This window comes from Schistocerca americana, chromosome 1 (genome assembly GCF_021461395.2).
Source record: "Schistocerca americana isolate TAMUIC-IGC-003095 chromosome 1, iqSchAmer2.1, whole genome shotgun sequence".
In the NCBI taxonomy this organism is placed as follows: Eukaryota; Metazoa; Arthropoda; class Insecta; order Orthoptera; family Acrididae; genus Schistocerca; species Schistocerca americana.
Window position 1 is genome coordinate 239,140,950 of NC_060119.1, and position 21,794 is coordinate 239,162,743.

At 45.6% G+C, this 21,794-nt stretch overlaps 1 protein-coding gene across 1 annotated transcript in view; it reads right to left on the reverse strand.

Annotated features, from left to right (window-relative positions):
* LOC124622516 (zinc finger protein 236) overlaps positions 1-21,794 on the reverse strand; it is an 846,219-nt gene that overhangs the window by 425,104 nt on the left and 399,321 nt on the right. The window contains exons 4-6 of the mRNA XM_047148276.1: positions 17,952-18,194; positions 5,413-5,847; positions 4,907-5,299 (exon numbers count right to left, since the gene is read on the reverse strand). Coding sequence (XP_047004232.1) covers positions 4,907-5,299; positions 5,413-5,847; positions 17,952-18,194 — 1,071 coding nt within the window. The remainder of the gene's footprint in view (positions 1-4,906; positions 5,300-5,412; positions 5,848-17,951; positions 18,195-21,794) is intronic.

Sequence of the window (21,794 nt, forward strand, 5' to 3'; positions counted from 1 at the left end):
AAAGTTATTTATTGTGCAGTGAGAAAATGATGGTGCCCTGTCCCCTACCATTCTTTATCATGTGCGTGATCTTGCAAGCACAGTACGGAATACTTACGTCACAGCAAGCATGAGTGGGAAAAAAGGAGTAAGAAAACTACAATTATGGTATGAGCACTGCTTTTGGTCAATAGCCGGTCAAAATAACTTCCGTTTGCTTGATTCCTGGGGTACATATAAACATTACATTCCTTTAGAGCAAACTATCCCTAGGACAGATTCAGCGTCTGGATGTTTGTTTTTCCATGCCCATTAAACATATTTTCGGACTATTTACAGCTACACCTTAAAGTATAGCCAGTTTCACGATAAGATCCATGCAGTCTGTTTTGCGTTCGGTTGCATGCCAGTACATTCCATCATTTCTCATCACTCTGTTACACCAATATGATTCAACACACATCAAAAAAAGTTTTCCATCACTCCAGTTCCCAGAACTCCTGAAGGTAGACGTTGACTGTGGATACTGTATCACAGACACAGTCGCTTTGACTGCTCAGATATGTTACTAAACCCGCCTAAAGACGAAGACAACCATGCATGAGCAACGCCTAATAGATGCAGGGGGTCCGACAGCCGATCAGTTCCAATCACTCCACCAGGAAGGAGGTACACGGCTCGTGTTGTCTTCAGAACAACTATGCCTAGACTATGGTGACCAAATTATGTTCGGTTAAAACCGGGACACATTCACCCGGGTGCCAATGGACACCTCATTCCACATGTACCCAGGTTTCTCAATTTTAAATATTCATGTTTTGTTGATACATTTTGGAAAAGGGTATTTTTCACTGCCTCCAGCCTTCTTGATCATGTCGTTGTTCTTTGAGACACAGTGATAACACTCGGCACAATCCATTTTTTAGTTGTACAGGATCTGCAGGATTGCTTCAAGATAGTCCACCTCCATTCTGTTTCTTTCATCAGTCCACTGGATATTCATGAACGAAAATATTCTTTCCACATAGGCATTATGGGCTGGGATTGCAAATAAATACCTTGCAATTATAAGCAGCTCAGAGTAATGATGAAGACAGTCACAGCTTCTAAAAAAACTCACCCACTTCTCATGACATTCCAATGGTGTTTTTTTTTCATCATTCCACTTGTGAAGACTTTCTTCAACAAAATTTGTCAGTATGCCGAACTGATCAAAGAGAATGGAATCATCCATTTCAATCTCCTTACTCTTCAAATAAGAAACTGTCTCTTCAACACTTTCCCATTTTGGCACTCTCTTCAGTAACATCCAATCAAACACCGGCGATGAGGGTAAATATGAGGCGCTCCACTTGCTGAGATATTCTACACAAGTGTCATAAAACTTGTTAACTACTTCTCTAAAACTCCTTTCCGCTGCTTTTGATACTTCTGCTCTTTTAAGGACAGATTTAACATTAAGAGAAATGAACTGCTGTTCTCTCCTCTTAGTAACAGTTTCCAGAGTATTTTTCAAAACATCATTTACCTCTATTACACTTTTCGTGCTTCCCTCAATTTCCTTTATCCCATGCTGCAAAGTGCTAAGCTGACTGTGAATAAACCATGAGTAGGCTTCACTTAAAGGGTTACTGAAAAACTGAACCAATATTTTGGGGGCTTTGTCTTCATTTAGGAAAAAATCTTTTAACTGTTCAAACAGGCGGATTACTCTTTCAACTGCTGGAAACAGTGATAACCAGCGAGTTTTCGAGTGACATTACATTCATATATTCAGCTCCCACATAATCACAGAACTCCTTTAGCCTCTCTGTTCTAACAGTATATATGTAAAAGTGTGAGTATACCTTCATGACGACAGTTTCAACATCACAGCTTAAACTGTCAGCAGATGTCTGAACGCTATTGTGTAAAACATATGCAGGGCACCCTATGCCTTCAATGTTTTCATGAAATGTTGCCTTTAATTTGGTAAATACGTTGCATTTGCCTTGTCTTTTTAAACCACCAGAGTTTGTGTTCACCTTCAAAATTTCGTTCTGAATTCCCTGATTAATATCGAAAAACTGAACAACAAACGGAAATATTTTAGTGACCTTATGATTGCTGGCATCAGTGGATATCCCGTAGAAAGAAGACTTTTTGATGTATTCAAGGCTTTCCTTTACAGTCTGGGGAGCAATAACTCCTTTCACTAAGGCTGACACTTTAGTTCTTGCTGAACTAAACTTTTTTGCAATGGAAGAATCATCAAACATAATGTTGTTAAGCTTATTAGCACAATCACTAGATATATAAGTTTGGTGATGTTTTACCGTGTGGTAGGCTAGTGTAAGCTCGGCTGCTCGAACTTCCGTCTCTTCACTTGATTGATGTTTCACAAAATAGTTTTGTAGAGTTTTACTGCAGCTCGGTGCACTGTATCTGTTAATGGGTTTCTTTGACCTGATGTGATCAACTATGTCGGAACGTCCACCATGACTTATACTAATAAAACAGTTACATATGGAAAACACTGCTTCATAATCAAAACGACCTTTCTTAATGAAATTCCATTCCTTGGAATAATAGTCACTGAACTTGCAGGCATGTTTCGGCATTGCATTTCACAGTGCTGCAGCAATAATACCACTAATATTAGAAAAAACTATTGCAGTTTGTCTGACAAAACATCAACTACTACACGGTTCTGACAATGAGTGTGTGAGTAAGTGGCGCGACAATCGGACGGTTTCATAGCTCTGTTACAATAATACAACTTACTACTTGTTGGCCAAAGTACCGCTCAAAGTAAATTATTGCCTGAGTGTATCAATACTGATACTGTGATTACTAGTATGGGACAATGGAGGAGACAAATAAGCTAAAATATATCAATTTCTTGTGTTGTATTTCCTTTAATATAGTGAAATCCCAAAAATGTGAGAAAGTTTCAGGAAATGTATTTAAAAACTGAATTCCGGGACTTTTGAGCGTCCCGAAACAAATTTTCGGGACACCGGAACACAGGAACGAAAACCAGGACAATCCCGGTTTTCCAGGATGTTTGGTCACCCTAGCCTAGACCGTCAAACCGCGGTTCGATCGTGTCCGCATTGATACTTTGTGCCAGGAAGGGCTCTCAACAAGGGTAGTGTCCAGGCATCTCGGAGTGAAGCAAAATGATGTTCAGACATAGAGGAGATACAGAGAGAGGAGCTGTGATTGACAAGCCTCGCTCAGGCCGCCCAAGGACTACTATTGCAGTGGATGACCGCTACCTACGAAATATGGCTCGGAGGAATCCTGACAACAACCCCACTATGTTGAATAATTCTTTTCGTGCAGCCACAGGACGTCGTGTTACGACTCAAACTGTGTGCAATAGGCTGCATGATGAGCAACTTCACTCCTGACATCCATCGCGAGTTCCACCTATGCAACCACGGCACATGCAGCGCGGAACAGATTGGCCCAACAACATGCCAAATGGACCGTTCAGGATTGGCATCATGTTCTATTCACCGATGAGTGTCGCATATCCCTTCAACCAGATAATCGTCGGAGACGTGTTTGGAGGCAACCCGGTCAGGCTGAACGCCTTAGACACACTGTCCAGTGAGTGCAGCAAGGTGGAGGTTCTCTGATGGGGTGGCATTATGTGGGGCCAACCTATGCCGCTGGTGGTCATAGAAGGCGCCGTAATGGCTGTACGATACGTGAATGCCATCCTCCGACCGATAGTGCAACGATATCGGCAGCATACTGGCCAGGCATTCTTCATGGACGACAATTCACGCCCCCATCTTGCACATCTTGTGAATGACTTCCTTGAGGATAACGACAGCGCTTGATTAGAGTGGCCAGCATGTTCTCCAGACATGAAACCTATCGATCATGCCTGGAATAGATTGAAAAGGGCTGTTTATGGACAATGTGACCCACCAACCACTCTGAGAGATCTACGCCGAATCGCCCTTGGGGAGTGGGACAATATGGACCAACTGTGCCTTGATGAACTTGTGGATGGTATGCCACGACGAATACAGGCATGCATCAGTGCAAGAGGATATGCTACAGGGTATTTAGAGGTACCAGAGTGTACAAAAAACAGTTCCAATGGCTCTGAGCACTATGCGACTTAACTTCAGAGGTCATCAGTCGCCTAGAACTTGGAAGGAATTAAACCTAACTAATCTAAGGACATCACACACATCCATGCCGGAGACAGGATTCGAACCTGCGACCGTAGCAGTCGCTCGGCTCCAGACTGTAGCGCCTAGAACCGCTCGGCCACCGCGGCCGGCCCCAGTGTGTACAGCAGTCTGGACCACCACCTCTGAAGGTGTCCCTGTATGGTGGTACACCATGCAATGAGTGGTTTTCATTAGCGATAAAAAGGGCGGAAATGATGTTTATGTTGATCTCTATTCCAATTTTCTGTGCAGGTTCCTGAACTCTCAGATCTGAGGTGATGCAAAACTTTTTTGATGTCTGTATATGGATTCTTTAGGAGTGGACATCCAACTGAACGTCCCACATGGTTTGTAACTCCCAAGGAGTTTGCCTTCGATCTTGATGGTGCAAATCTGTTGCTCACTGTGGCGTGCCATTTTTCATTCAGTGTTCATGGTGCAAGTTAAAGGTTTGTTTTGAACATTTCTTGAATGTTGATGATGTCCATTTAGTGTAGTGCAATACATACATCCCATAGAAGGTTGATCTCTGCACCTCCTGGACACTCATTTCCTGTTGTCTTCCTGATGGACATGGTGAGTCATTAGCAGCTAATATTTTTCATGTCATAATTGTGAACACAACACTTCGAAAGAGCCTTACTAAAGACTAAATTGAGACCCTGCACTCAAGGGGTTCCTTGTCAGTCATTCAGTACAATAAAGAACCACTACACACCACAAACCTAGAAGCGACAGTTGCAGCGACTTACCTCTGTGTCGCGCTGGCGGTGCTCGCGGGAGCGGACGTGCTGCTCGAGATCGTGGGAAGTGTTGAAGTAGAAGTGGCAGGGCTGGCAGCGGAAGGGCGCCAGCCTGGCGATGGCGGGCATGTGGCGCAGCACGAGCTGGCGGTGGAGCTGCGGCGCGGCGGCGGCCCCGCGCTGCCAGTGGTAGTGCGACAGCAGGTGCTGGCCCCACTGGTGGCGCTGCAGCCGCGCGCGGCACGCCTCGCACTGCGCCAGCCGCTTCTGTCGCTGGCGCTGGTGTTGCTGCGGCCGCGGCTCCTGAGCTGCTGCTGGCCTCTGCTTGGCGGTGGTGGTGGCAGGCGGCGGAGGGCTCGAGGGGGCCACGGCTTGCGACGCCGCCTGGCGGTCTGCCTCTTCCTGCACACAATATTTGCTGCCATCATGTCTCTCCAGACCAGGAATGGAAGTGTCGGCACTTGCTTGCGTGCTGAGGGGAAGAAAGATTAGAACTGTTGCAGCACGGTGTGTACCTGTAGGCGGCGGCGCTTGCTGGGCGCCCAGAGGTGGCTGTTGATGTAAGCGGCGGTGCGGCGCACGACCCGCTTGGCGCGCGGCCTCTGCTGCGGCTGCAGCTGCGGCGGGCGGCTGCTCTCCAGCTGTCGCTCGAGCAGGGTGCGCTTGAAGTGCAGCTCGGACTGCAGGTGGCGCTGGTAGAGCGCGCGCGAGCTGAGCCGCCGGCAGCAGGCGCCGCACCAGTACTGCACAGTGCTGCCCTGCTTGCGCACCGCGCGGCCTCCGGGCACCCACTTGCCGCTCGTGTGCCCCGGCGGCGGGCCACCGCCCCCGCCCTCTTCCTCTTCGTCGTCATCTTCCGGCTCCTGGCGGCTCCTCGCCTGCTGCTGCTGCTGCTCTTTGGGTTGCTCGGTCTCCGGCCAACGACCGCTGGCGCTGCTGCCACCGGAAGCCTGCAGACGACGTTGACGTGTAAAAGTACAACCGACAATGTAAAGGATTCCACAGCCAGTGTCAATTTGAATAAAATTTATTTGGAAATTAGACCGTGTCGTTTTGAAACCACGAGGGGCGTTCAACAAGTAATACAACATATTTTGTTTTCTCAGCCAATTTCGGTTGAAAAAGGCAGAATTTATTGTGTGACATGGTGCAACATTCCCGCTTCAGTCACTATACACTATGTGATCAAAAGTATTCGGACACCCCAAAACAGGTGCATTGTGCTGCCCCTACTGTCAGGTACTCCATATCAGCGACCTCAGTAGTAGTTATTAAACATCGTGAGATAGCAGAATGGGGCGCTCTGTGGAACTCATGGACTTCGAACATGGACAGGTGATTGGGTGTCACTTGCGTCATACGTCTGTACACGAGATTTCTACACTCTTAAACATCCCTAGTTCCACTGTTTCCGATGTGATAGTGAAGTGGAAACATGAAGGAACACGTACAGTACAAAAGTGTACAGGCCGACATCGATACCTCTCCTCAGTGCAGCATTCCGTTACGAATGGGCTGCCATTCCCCAAGGAAACTTCCAGCGCCTGACTGAATGTATGCCTGCGTAAATGGAAGCTATCATCAAGGCTAAGGGTGGGCCAACACCATACTGAATTCCAGCATTACCGAAGGATGACGCCACGAACTTGTAAGTCATTTTCAGGCAGGTGTCCGGATACTTTTGATCATGTAGTGTAGCTTCATGAACTTCCAATAGGTGGAGGCACTACATGTTGGTACTGCTGCCACGTTCCACCAGCAGTTGGAATAGTCAAAAGTATATCCTCGGTGGGTTCCTCGCCGTCTAACAGAAGACCACAAAGAGCAACGAAGGGCCACCTGTCCAGAATTGCATGCGTGGATGATGGGAAAGTTACTGATGCAGCAAGACTCTGGGTCTGATATCTATCAATGGAGTGGTACCCTACAGGCCCTCCCAGGAAGATGGCATAAGGCCGTTGCACTGAATGGAGGTTGTCTTCAAAGAAAAGGGTTTTCTAACTAAACGAGTGTTGGTGATGTCGGAATCCTGAATAAAACCAACTTTCTTTCACAAACAAATTTGTTGCATTGCTTATTGAACACTCCTCGTACAACCACCATTAAAACCGATGCTTCGGCCTTCTTTGGAGCTGTTCTCTTCAGAGCGACTGAAACTGCCTGAAGAGAACTGCTGCAAAGATAGTTGACTCATCGTGCTCCGCCCTTCACTTTGTTCGGATCTGTCCTCCTGCAATTATGCCATTTTTGATTAGCTAAAGAAGGCTCTGAGAGGCAAATGCGCTCAGACGAGGACGCCAAGTAGTACGTTCAGAACTGGTTCACAGTGCAGCTCCAGGAATTTTAGAAGACCGCCACTCACCGCCTTGTGTCGCAGTGGGACAGATACCACAACAGGTCTGGCAATACTTTTGAAATAAAGTTAAAGGTTTCGTTTGCAAACCTCCATCTCGACTTCTTTTTTTTTATGTCCCACATACACAAGTGTTGAAGAACTCAACAAAGATAACATAATCCCACCATCAACCTAAGGACAGCAGGTGTGAGACCGGCCCTAATGGTGCTGAGTCGACTGCAGTGCGCGAGAGACAGGGCGAAGAAACATCGGATAGCTTGGTGGTAGTTCGCCAAGATGACCGGTAGCGCCTCGCCTAATGACATAGCTGCGTGCTGGGCTTGTACGGACATGCAGCACTCACCAAGATGAACCCACTTCTGAAGTTTCAGAGAGCGCAGATGCCATATGTTTCCTCTACTCACTACTACTTTGCACTGTCTTTTGACGTATCCAGCCTTCTTGTTTCCTTAGCCACGTGGAAGGAGCACATACCTTTTGGATCGCACTCAGCCAGAGTTTGCTTGCATGAAGGCGAGCGAGGGAGCTGCAACCTTCATTAAGCTATGCCGTGAGAAGAGCTGATGGTGGGGATTTTTTAAAAAATATATACTGTGAAGTTTACAAATAACCTGCAATCTAAGGACTATCACACATTGAAGTCCCCCGGAAAAGGCACAGAGGCTAGGCGCCCCGGCGGCCGTAACCTAGTTATACCACGGTATGTGGGGCAAATTGTGGCTGCCAACTCTTTTTAACAAAATCTAATGGACACAGAGGTGGTCTGTTTGTCATTCATGGGATGATTACGTCTGGTAACTGGGTCGAGGAGACATACACATCATCTCAGTACAAAATGGTTCAAATGGCTCTGAGCACTATGGGACTTAATATCTGAGGTCATCAGTCCCCTAGACTTAGAACTACTTAAACCTTACTAACCTAAGCACATCACACACATCCATGCCCGACGCAAGATTCAAACCTGCAACCGTAGCAGCAGCGCAGTTCCGGACTGAAGCGCCAAGAACCGCTCGACCACAGCGGCCGGCTCAGCTCAGTAGTCACCATTCCTCTCTTACCACATGGGTGAAGACAACATTTTAATGAGTCTCGTGTATGGGAAGAATGCTGTCCTAATTTGTCATCTTCCCAGCCCCCTATAGATAGTGCTTTAATGCACTACATCAGGTGATATTAGTTCTGTAAAGATTCCTGAAACAGAGAGCCTCAGACCTTCCTCTCCAACTTGTCCAATTGTGTATTTGTTTACATGCTCGGACTGCTGAATGGCTCTTCTCCTCCCCGCTCAAGCTTTCGCATGGTGGAGATTTTATTTACTTCCTCCGTGCTATTGTCTACGTATACAGGGTGTTACTAAAAGGTACAGCCAAACTTTCAGGAAACATTCCTCACACACAAAGAAAGAAAATATGTTATGTGGACATGTGTCCGGAAACGCTTACTTTCCATGTTAGAGCTCATTTTATTACTTCTCTTCAAATCACATTAATCATGGAATGGAAACACACAGCAACAGAACGTACCAGCGTGACTTCAAACACTTTGTTACAGGAAATGTTCAAAGTGTCCTCCGTTAGCGAAGATACATGCATCCACCCTCCGTCGCATGGCATCCCTGATGCGCCGATGCAGCCCTGGAGAATGGCGAATTGTATCACAGCCGTCCACAATACGAGCACGAAGAGTCTCTACATTTGGTACCGGGGTTGCGTAGACAAGAGCTTTCAAATGCCCCCATAAATGAAAGTCAAGAGGGTGGAAGTCAAGAGAGCGTGGAGGCCATGGAATTGGTCCGCCTCTACCAATCCATGGGTCACCGAATCTGTTGTTGAGAAGCATACGAACACTTCGACTGACATGTGCAGGAGCTCCATCGTGCATGAACCACATGTTGTGTCGTACTTGTAAAGGCACATGTTCTAGCAGCACAGGTAGAGTATCCCGTATGAAATCATGATAACGTGCTCCATTGAGCGTAGGTGGACGAAACTAAAATGAGCTCTAACATGGAAATTAAGCGTTTCCGAACACATGTCCACATAACATCTTTTCTTTATTTGTGTGTGAGGAATGTTTCCTGAAAGTTTGGCCGTACCTTTTTGTAACACCCTGTATATAATATGTCGTGTTTATAACTCTCTTTAACATACTGCAACTGACTAGAAAGTTGTGTTTCAGCATAGTACTAATAATAATAACAATAATAATAATAATAAAGTAATAGTGAAAATGTTGTTAGTAGCCATATTAATTATTATTATTGGCAATATTAATTGCGGGAATATATATACAGTATTGCCTGAATATAAAGAGAATGAAATTTTAAAAAGAAGAATATATCTTACCAAACGGCTAAAAACACCTCGTTTCAGATTTTGGTTGCATATCTAACTGCCTTCAGAGGCAATAAAAATTGGATTTTATATACTTTGTTTCATATAATTACTGACGAAATTTAACAATTTAAGTTGTTAAAATTTGCTCATTTAGAGGTATAAACTTACGTCAAACGTTTAACGCAATAAATCAAATATTTAAGTTAGAAACAGTGCTTATGTCTTGAGGCAGAGTAACTAAACGCGTGCAAATTACCCAGACTATATTCATCAAGTATTTCAGAATGAGAGCGCTTAGCGACTTCCAACAAACTTTACACTTCATTTCAAACCTTTTCGAAACTTTTTTTCGCTGACGCATCACACAAAACAATGAAATGAAAAAGGGTTGTCCCTTGCTACAATTTTCCTGTTTAGGCAATAGAACTAGAGCATCAGAGGAGTTCTTGTCTTTAAAATAACATAGGTGGGGGTGTCACTGGTAAATACTAGATGCATAAAACTGAACAGTAACGAACATTATAAAGCTTGTTCTTAAGCCTCTGCCCACAAGGTGGGATGGAAAACCACCCCGGCCATATTTTCCTTAGTGCATACGCGCGATGTAGCTCAGGTCTCACCCCCAGCTAATGTATCCTTCTAGCCCGTAGTACTGAAGAGGTCGGCTGGTCTGTGGTACACACTACCCCGATAGGGTTCCACCCGACCTTGTCGTTGACGCCCTTCCAATCCACCACTTGAGTAGACGGTTGTTAAAGTATACGAGTATGTGCAGGATCTCCCTCCTGAAAGTTGTGAGGCGCATTTTCTCTGGTGTTTCGGCATGGGTTTCGAAAACGACGGTCGTGTGAAACCCAGCTCGCGCTATTTGTCCACGAGACTCAGAGGGCCATAGACACGGGTTCACAGGTAGATGCCGTGTTTCTTGACTTCCGCAAGGCGTTCGATACGGTTCCCCACAGTCGTTTATGAAAAAAGTAAGAGCATATGGACTATCAGACCAATTGTGTGATTGGCTTGAAGAGTTCCTTGATATCAGAACGCAGCATGTCATTCTCAATGGAGAGAAGTCTTCCGAAGTAAGAGTGATTTCAGGTGTGCCGCAAGGGAGTGTCATAGGGCCGTTGCTATTCACAATATACATAAATGACCTGGTGGATGACATCGGAAGTTCACTGAGGCTTTTTGCAGATGATGCTGTGGTGTATCGAGAGGTTGTAACAAAGGAAAATTGTACTGAAATGCAGGAGGATCTGCAGCGAATTGACGCATGGTGCAGGGAATGGCAATTGAATCTCAATGTAGACAAGTGTAATGTGCTGCGAATACATAGAAAGACAGATCCCTTATCATTTAGCTACAAAATAGCAGGTCAGCAACTGGAAGCAGTTAATTGGCTCTGAGCACTATGGGACTCAACTGCTGTGGTCATAAGTCCCCTAGAACTTAGAACTAATTAAACCTAACTAACCTAAGGACATCACACACATCCATACCCGAGGCAGGATTCGAACCTGCGACCGTAGCAGCCCCGCGGTTCCGGACTGCGCGCCTAAAACCACGAGACCACGGCGGCCGGCGAAGCAGTTAATTCCATAAATTATCTGGGAGTACGCATTAGGAGTGATTAAAATGGAATGATCATATAAAGTTGATCGTTGGTAAAGCAGATGCCGCACTGTGATTCATTGGAAGAATCCTAAGGAAATGCAATCCGAAAACAAAGGAAGTAGGTTACAGTACGCTTGTACGTCCACTGCTTGAATAACGCTCAGCAGTGTGGGATCCGTACCAGATAGGGTTGATAGAAGAGATAGAGAAGATCCAACGGAGAGCAGCGCGCTTCGTTACAGGATCATTTAGTAATCGCGAAAGCGTTACGGAGATGATAGATAAACTCCAGTGGAAGACTCTGTAGGAGAGACGCTCAGTAGCTCGGTACGGGCTTTTGTTAAAGTTTCGAGAACATACCTTCACCGAAGAGTCAAGCAGTATATTGCTCCCTCCTACGTATATCTCGCTAAGAGACCATGAGGATAAAATCAGAGAGATTAGAGCCCATAGAGGAGCATACCGACAATCCTTCTTTCCACGAACAATACGAGACTGGAATAGAAGCGAGAACCGATAGCGGTACTCAAGGTACCTTCCGCCACACACCGTCAGGTGGCTTGCGGAGTATGGATGTAGATGTAGATGTAGATATGTAATTTATTCTTTGCAATGCGTAGCCGGAGTCGCCCAAATAAATACGGCCGATCACATCTTGCATACGACACCCAGTGTCGAGCCCGCATCTCGTGGTCGTGCGGTAGCGTTCTCGCTTCCCACGCCCGGGTTCCCGGGTTCGATTCCCGGCGGGGTCAGGGATTTTCTCTGCCTCGTGATGGCTGGGTGTTGTGTGCTGTCCTTAGGTTAGTTAGGTTTAAGTAGTTCTAAGTTCTAGGGGACTGATGACCATAGATGTTAAGTCCCATAGTGCTCAGAGCCATTTGAACCCAGTGTCGACGGTAAGCGGCCCGCGCTGCCTGCTACCACCATGCAGCGACGCTGCGTCGTTATTGCTGGAGTAGCAGTAGTTCTTCCTCTTTTACTGACGCAGTTAATATACATCGATGAAACGGATATCGCACTACACTAATTTGGGACCGATCTCTCGAATCGGCATATAAAATTCCACTTTCAGCATAGCATTTTAAGAATAATTTTGTTGTTAACAGGGAACAAGCCGCCACTTGCTGTAGACACGGGGCGTCTTATGAAAGATATGATAACCGGTATTTGTTTGTGCTGACTCCAGCTACACATTGCAAGAACAAAATTGCAAATACCTGACGAAACATTAGAACGAATGCGCCTGTTGTCTATTAGTAATGGTCAATACTCACGGATATAACAGGAACGATCATTCCAAGAAAGGAATCTAGTAAACATGAGTTGTAAAATGCATACCTTATGAGATATGAGTACCTCACTTTCTATACTGTGAAACAAATCTCTTTATTACAAGATCTTTGCTTCCCATGTTTTGGGCCGCGCGGGGTAACCGCGCGGTCTAGGGCGTCTCGTCACGGTTCGCGTGGCTACCCACGTCGGAGGTTCGAGTCCTCCCTCGGGCATGGTTGTGTGTGTTGTCCTTAGCGTTAGTTTAAGTTAGATTAAGTAGTGCGTAAGCCTAGGGACCAATTACCTCCGCAGTTTGGTCCCATAGCCCTTACCACAAATTTCCAATTTTTCATTGTTTTGGGCGAGGTAGTATGTACCAAAACAAAAAAAAATGGCCCAGTAAAGATCGTCTCTAAAATCCATAGCTTAAGAACTATGACCACCTATTCACTAAAAGAAGTTTGTTTCGCAGTAGCGAAAAAGAACAAGTGCTCATAGCTCTGAAGGTATGCGTTTTAGAGCCCATATTTACTACACTTTTTGCTTTGTATGATCGTTCCTGTCATACTCTTGAATATTATCTATACCTCCTGACACTCTCTGAATACAGATTGGAATTTCATCAGAGCACACTCCCGTTCTACCTCTGCTATTTTAGAAGCCATTCTGAGAAAAGCAACGGGACTGCTTGCAGGACTGTATTATATTTCATGTGTTACGCCCTTTCCTCTGACGCTTAGCTCCCTTTCACAGTCGCTAAGGTGCAACTGATGTTGTGCACGCACGTGGCTTATGTGGTACTGTAGGTTCTGACTGTTATGGTGCTGTGATCCTGGCACCGCATACACATTTTCTAACGCATCACTCGCAGTCACATCTTCCACATCACTAAATATATTTGCTATAGTGTCATCATTCTCATTCATACTACCAATGGTAACGCTGTACAGGGTGATTCTAACGCTCGGAAACACTCATTAAATCAGTAGCAGACCGTACACATGAGGAAAGGAGTGGGGGATATCCTTACAGGTAATTTCACCAACATGGTTGTTGGCTTGACAGTCGCCAGCTTGGATTCAAGTCAAAATCTCCTATGTGGAAGCTGGCTGTGTGACATATCAGACAGATAGAGAATTTCATCACCATAACGATGGCGTTGTTATTTTGAACATAGTCTATTCATTCTAGAGTTATAACTAATTATGGTTGACAGTAGTGATGTACTCGGCAGCGTGAGTGTTACGTACCAAAAAGGCATCAAATGCAGTTTTGTTGGATGTGTTTAAATGTTACGTAATATTTACTCATTCTCACCCTTTAACCGTTGTTTCCAAATTTACAGCTTACGAAAATTTCATTAATACAAGAAGAAAGCATCGAAATCATTGTGATGTCTGGAGAACAAAGCACACGGGTCTTTTCTGAGGATTTCAACAGCCACCACCCGACCAGACAACCCATTTGTCACAGTGTAGTTGCCAAGCTTTTCACCAAATTCGGGGAACAAGTTCCATCGAAAATAAACCGAAAGCTGGAAAACCAAAATCCACCACCGATAAACAAAGGAAGTATGTAAACAGTACACTTGTTCGCCCACTGCTTGAAAATTGCTCACCAGTGTGGGATCCGTACCAGATAGTGTTGATAGAAGAGATAGAGAGGATCCAACGGAGAGCAGCGCGCTTTGTTACAGGATCATTTAGTAATCGCGAAAGCGTTACGGTGATGATAGGTAAACTCCAGTGGAAGACTCTGCAGGAGAGACGCTAAGTAGCTCGGTATGGCCTTTTGTTGAAGTTTTCGAGAACATACCTTCACCAAGGAGTCAAGCAGTATATTGTTCCCTCCTACGTATATCTCGCGATGAGACCATGAGGATAAAATCAGAGAGATTAGAGTCCACACAGAGGCATACCGACAATCCTTCTTTCCACGAACAATACGAGATTGGAATTGCAGGGAGAACCGATAGCGGTACTCAAAGTACCCTCCGCCACACACCGTCAGGTGGCTTGCGGAGTATGGATGTAGATGTAGAAGTAACAACAGTGAGTGTGCTGGCATCATTTAGCAAGAATCCAAAAAGAAGCATTCGTCGCCTAACGCAAAAATGTGGGATAAGCCGAATCTCAATTCTGCGAATTTTACCGCACTAATAATAGCACCCGTACAAAATTCAACTCATCCAACACCTCCACGAGGATGAACAAGACCGTCGGGTACAATTAGCAGAATGGGTGCCGCAGCAACTGCAGATAAACCCTCGTTTTCTCTATCAAGCACTGTTCAGCGATGAAAACAATTTCTTTATCAATGGTGAGGTGAACAAGTAGAATCACATGTACTGATCACTGATCAGATACAAATCCGGATTGATGCATCTAAAACTTTCGGCTAGCAAAAGGTGATGGTATGGTGTGGTGTATGGGGTACCCAAGTGGTGCGATAGTTCTTTCATTGGGGGTTCAGTGGTGTGGTGTGTTGGGGCTTATGGGCGCTCAACATCGAGGTCATCAGCGCCCTGACACATTAAAAGGAACGAATGTGGACAGACCTACGAAAACTAAAGCACACACTCAAACAAAGCAGGAAAAGAAGGAAAATGCTACCTAAAAAAGTAAAACCTAAGGAAAGGGGAAACATAGCAACAAGAATGTCACAGGATATTGTTATTGGCTGGCCACTTACATAAAATATGGACGAGCTTGTCACACAGTGAGCAAATTAAAATCCTCCCCCTACAATCTTTGTAAAAACATTTGACAGGGCACAGAACTTTAAAACCTTAGCCACATTCGTCCGAGTGTTGCCTAAAAGAGATGGCAGGTCCGCTGGCAAGTCAGCCGCGACCCAACAGCCTACGGTTATCTGAGGTTGTTGGATGACGAAGTGTTTCCTTCGCTGTTAATGGAGGACGGGACATCTCTGGAGTTCTTCTAACACGATGGAGCCCTGCCGCAATGTGGACGCTGTATGCGGGCGTACCTGGATGTTCAGATTCTCCAGAAATGGATTGGTCGTTGGGATGCAATGGAGTGCCCATCATGATCACCAGATTTAACTCCTTTCGATTTATATCTGTGGGGTCTCGTCAAAGCTCTGGTTTTGTACCGTGAAAGTACGGGGTCTGGTTCACCTTAAGCAGCTCACCGTTGACGGGTGCGGGCAAATTCAGCATGATATGGTGCTCAAAATTCATTAGCACTGGGTTCGGAGAATGGCATTAACACTTTGCCATAATGGACAGCATATCGAACCGTTCATGTGATTGTTGGTGTTCTCTCGGGAGTGTGTAACTTCGGCTTAATGCCATTGCGGAACGTAATACTCACGCTGCCGACCGTATCACGGCTGCCACACGTAATTAGTCATAACTCGACAACGAATAAAGCTATGTTCAAAACAACAACGTCATCGTTTTTTTGGTAAAATTCTCTGTGTCTGATATGACCACATTCCCACTGGAAATTTTGAGTTGACTCCAAGACGTTGGCTTTCAAGATGGCCGCCATATTGGTGACATAGCCTATTAGATTTTTCCCCTTTCGCTTCCTTATGTGTAGGGTATAGCGTCCCCAGCGAAATAATAATAATAAAAGACAGTATTTATAAAGAAGAGACATTTAAAATTTGAATAATAAGTGGACACTAGCCGCTCAGGCGAACATAAATTTTTCTCCATATTGTAATAATTTCTCTTTGTAAGTTTTGAGAGCAAAGAAATGTAACAAAATGATCTAAAGAGACGACAAGATACGCTCTTTTGTTAATTTTTTAGTCGTCTTCACTTCTTCTCTTGTCTTGGTTGCGTGTAGACGGACATCTTGCAAGTGCTGGCAAATGTAAGCATATTTGTACTAATTAAGAAGATAATATATTGATTTAATATTATTGTTCACTTTTAATTTGTAAGAGGTGATCCCGATTTCATGTCCGCCTTCCTTGAATTAACCTGCATTCGAGTAATTTACAGTTCAACAATCGCAGCGGCCGATGTAGCCAACGACGCCATTACATGGCGATATTAACTTATAAAATTTAGCAGAAGCGAAAAACTCGCCCGCTATTGACAGAATACACATTTATCTCCACAGTCACCGGACGTTGCAGAAAATACATAGCTTTAAGGTTCTTATTTTCAGTACTATAGTCGAGAGCCAGAGCCAGGACTCCGACTACAATACAATGGTTAACGGAGGTAAGAAAAAGTACTCTCGCGTGTGTGTGGGCCGCAATTGTAATTAATAACTAAAGATTTTTGCTTTAAAGTGAACTGACTAGCCGAGGAAATTAATGTGAAAAGTTTATTCCATTGTTCAACTTGTATGCTCAAATCTTTAGAATCAGCGAGTCTAGCATTCATTAACGTAACAAATAATTTAAGATTAATATTGTTAAAAAGGAGAACTTGTAAGTAGGCTGTTTAGGTTTTTTTATTGGTAACGCCACGTAGCGCTCTGTATGAAAATCACTGGCTGTGCTGTGTGCAGTCTGTGGCTGGTTTGCATTGTTGTTTGGTATTGTAGTGTTGGGCAGCTGGATGTTAACAGCGCGTAGCGTTGCGCAGTTGGAGGTGAGCCGCCAGCAGTGGTGGATGAGGGGAGAGAGATAGCAGAATTTCGAGAGCGGATGATCTGGATGTGTGTCCATCAGAGACAGGATATCTGTAAGAATGGATGTCATGAACTGCTATATATATTATGACTTTTGAACACTATTAACGTAAATACATTGTTTGTTCTCTATCAAAATCTTTCAATCGCTAACTATGCCTATCAGTAGTTAGTGCCTTCAGTAGTTAGAATCTTTTATTTAGCTGGCAGTAGTGGCGCTCGATGTATTGCAGTAGTTCGAGTAACGAAGATTTTTGTGAGGTAAGTGATTTGTGAAAGGTATAGGTTAATGTTAGTCTGGGCCATTCTTTTGTAGGGATTATTGAAAGTCAGATTGCGTTGCGCTAAAAAAATATTGTGTGTCATTTTAGTGTTGATCAGAATAGGTAAAGAGCGAAATGTCTGAGTACGTTCAGTTTTGCTCAGCTGTTTGAAAATCAAATAATGTAAGAGGTTTATCAGCACAGTAATTCAATAATATTTCTGAGGGGACGTTTCAAGCTTCACAAAAGCATTTAATCGTAAATCAAAACAAAATGAAATATCATTTTTATTAAGGCCTACCACGTAAGTCGGCAACAATCAAAATAAAGAATAATAATATATTTAATTACGGACGCGAGAAGGGATGTAGTTTTACTGCTTGTTACTCCGTTCGGATTTTGTGAGGGTACTTCTGGACTTTTCAACCACCCTGTGGGGTGGATTTTTTTTTTTTAAGTATCGCATCCTGGCATATTTGTCTTTCTCGTTTCAGGTGGGGGGTGGATAGGGGGCGGTGCGGTGGGATGATGTTAACGACGCTGTGTATCTTCGTCCACGAAACGTGATTTATTACAGTTGGCTACGATACCTACCTCTTGCTGGTGATGGGGAGGTGAGCCCGGTCGGTGTTCCTGGGGTGACAGCTGCGGCCTCCACTTGCCGCCGGTGAAGGAGGGCGGCGGCTCCAGCGGTGGCGGGGGCGGCAGGGGCGACGCGGCGCCGCCCCCAGCCCAGGCGCTAGGCCGCCACTTGCCCCCTGTGTGGCCGCGCGGCGGACACTCCTCCTCAAAGTCCGCGAACTCCTCTCCGTCACTGTACTCCTCCTCCTCTTCCTCCTGAAACCATCAACACGTCACTACAGTTGTGTGTGTGCGAGGTCTGGCTAAAAAATAACACGACTCACCACTTAACAAACACCACTGCCTTCGAAGCTCAACGATATACGGTCGAGTCATGTGACATCCCCTCTCTCCATTTCCGCTGCTTGTTCACCCGCCGATCACTCAGTCGGACGCTGGCCTCCTATTGTGTCAGACCGCGTATTCGCAGCCCGTCGAAAATGGTTGGAAGAGCAACACATGAATGTGGAATTAAGAGTGGAACTTGTAAATACTGTCGCAGAGGTCCATTCTTTATTCAAGACACAAAAGAATTAAAGGATTAGCTGCCAGTGGGCACTAATTTACACTACTGGCCATTAAAATTGCTACACCACGAAGATGACGTGCTACAGACGCGAAATTTAACCGACAGTAAGAAGATGCTGTGATATGCAAGTGATTAGCTTTTCAGAGCATTCACACAAGGTTGGCGCTGATGGCGACATCTACAACGTGCTCACATGAGGAAAGTTTCCAACCGATTTCTCATACACAAACAGCAGTTGACCGCCGTTGCCTGGTGAAACGTTGGTGTGATGCCTCGTGTAAGGAGGAGAAATGCGTACCATCACGTTTCCGACTTTGATAAAGGTCGGATTGTAGCCTATCGCAATTGCGGTTTATCGTATCGCGACATTGCTGCTCGCGTTGGTCGAGATCCAATGACTGTTAGCACAATATGGAATCGGTGGGTTCAGGAGGGTAATACGGAACGCCGTGCAGGATCCCAACGGCCTCGTATCACAGTCCAGATGACAGGCATATTATCCGCATGGCTGTAACGGATCGTGCAGCCACGTCTCGATCCCTGAGTCAACAGATGGGGACGTTTGCGAGACAACAACTACTGCACGAACAGTTCCACGACGTTTGTAGCAGCATGGATTACAGCTCGGAGACCATGGCTGCGGTTACCCGTGACGCTGCATCACAGACAGGAGCGCCTGCGATGGTGTACTCAGCGATCAACCTGGGTGCACGAATGGCGAAACGTCATTTTTCGGATGAATCCAGGTTCTGTTTACAGCATCATGATGGTCGCAGCCGTGTTTGGTGACATCGCGGTGAACGGACATTGGAAGCGTGTATTCGTCATCACCATACTGGCGTGTCACCCGGCGTGATGGTATGGGATGCCAGTCGTTACACGTCTCGGTCACCTCTTGTTCGCATTGACGGCACTTTGAACAGTGGATGTTACATTTCAGATGTGTTACAACCCGTGGCTCTACCCTTCATTCGATCCCTGCGAAACCCTACATTTCAGCAGGATAATGCACGACCGCATGTTGCAGGCCTGTACGGGCCTTTGTGGATACAGAAAATGTTCGACTGCTGCCCTGGCCTCTCCAGATCTCTCAGCAATTTAAAACGTCTGGTCAATGGTGGGCGAGCAACTGGCTCGTCACAATACGCCAGTCGCTACCCTTGATCTACTGTGGTATCGTGTTGGAGCTGAATGGGCAGCTGTACCTGTACACGCCATCCAAGCTCTGTTTGACTCAATTCCCAGGCGTATCAAGGCCGTTATTACAGTCAGAGGTTGGTGTTTTGGGCACTAATTTCTCAGGATCTATGCACCCAAATTGCGTGAAACTGTTATCACATGTCAGTTCTAGTATTATATATTTGTCCAATGAATACCCGTTCATCATCTGAATATCTTCTTGGTGTAGCAATTTTAATGGCCAGTAGTGTGTATCAACGGGGCAACTTGAAATTTGTGCTGTTCCGGGATTCAAATCCGGGTTTCCTATTTACCAGGCAGACGCCTTGAACACTGCGCCAATCCGGACACAGTGGTCACTACAACCGCACGGACTACCACAACACGCCTCCCGTCAGACCCAAATCCTCAACTTATACCACACGCTACTGATGCAGTGCCCTAGCTCATTAGCCTTATTACTACCAGCGTGATACCAATTCCCTTAAGAGTTCGAACTTGATGTGAATCTGAACTGAGTTTTTTTATGCATATGTAGGAAGAACTGAGGCCACACATATATATGCCATTCTTTATTGAAACAGTGCTTTGGTGATGGACGTGTTTCACGCACTCATGTTTCTTAGTGGTTTCAGCGGTTGATGGGGGGACGAGAAAACATTGAAAGTGAGCCACGTTTTTAGCGACACTCGGCGACAACAGAAAGTGAAAACATTTAAAAACCTGGAGGTTTAATCCGAAAAGACCGTCGGTTGAGCCGGCCGGAGTGGCCGAGCGGTTCTAGGCGCTACAGTCTGGAACCGAGCGACAGCTACTGTCGCAGGTTCGAATCCTCCCTCGGGCATGGATGTGTGTGATGTCCTTAGGTTAGTTAGGTTTAAGCAGTTGTAAGTTCTAGGGGACTGATGACCTCAGCAGTTAAGACCCATAGTGCTCAGAGCCATTTGAACCGTCGGTTGAGTATTCGTGTGGTTGCTGTTACTGTAAGATTCGACAAAGAAATACTTTGCAGACTTCACATAAACATTTTTACGTGAATGAAGTTTGTTCAAAATTGTTCCCCAAGAGCACGAGCCCTGTTATGTCGTTTTTGGCACCGAGCGAGGTGGCGCAGTGGTTAGCAGATTGGACTCACATTCGGGAGGACGACGGTTCAATCCCGTCTCCGGCCATCCTGATTTAGGTTTCCCGTGATTTCCCTAAATCGCTTCAGGTAAATGCCGGGATGGTTCCTTTGAAAGGGCACGGCCGATTTCCTTCCCCATTCTTCCCTCACCCGAGCTTGCGCTCCGTTTCTAATGACCTCGTTGTCGACGGGACATTAAACACCACTCTCCTCCTCCTCCACCTCCTCGTTTTTGGCAAAGCATGGGTCCCTTACCTAGCCTGCATTTATCATGGAAAAAAGCGCTGGTGACTCCAGTACTTAAGAAGGGTATAAGAACGGACCCGCAAAATTACAGAGCAATATCCATAACTTCGGAATGGTTCAAATGGCTCTGAGTACTATGGGACTTGACATCTGAGGTCATCAGTCCCCTAGATTTCGAACTACTTAAACCTAACTAACCTAAGGACATTACACACATCCATGGCCGAGGCAGGATTCGAAGCTGCGACCTTAGTTGTCGCGCGCTTCCAGACTGAAGCGCCTAGAACCGCTCGGCCACAGCGGCCACCCCTAACTTCGATTTGCTGCAGAACACTTGAACAGATTCTCAGTTCGAATATAATAAACTTTCTTGAGACAGAGAAGGTTATGTCCACGAATGAGCGTGGCTTGAGAAAGCATTGCAAAACTCAGTTTGCCCGTTTTCGACATGATATGCTGCGAACTATGGATGAAGGGCAACAGGCAGATGCCATATTTCTAGATTTCCGGAAGGCGTTGCACACGGTGTCCATTATAGGCTCCTAACGAAGGTACGAGCATACAGAACAAGTTCAAAGATATGTGAATGGCTCGAAGACTTCCAAAGTAACAGAACCCGTAGGTTATCCTCGACGGACAGTGTTCATCAGAGACAAGGGTATCTTTAGGACTGCCCCAGGGAAGTATGACAACACCGCTGTCGTTCTCTATATGTTGTTGTTGTTGTGGTCTTCAG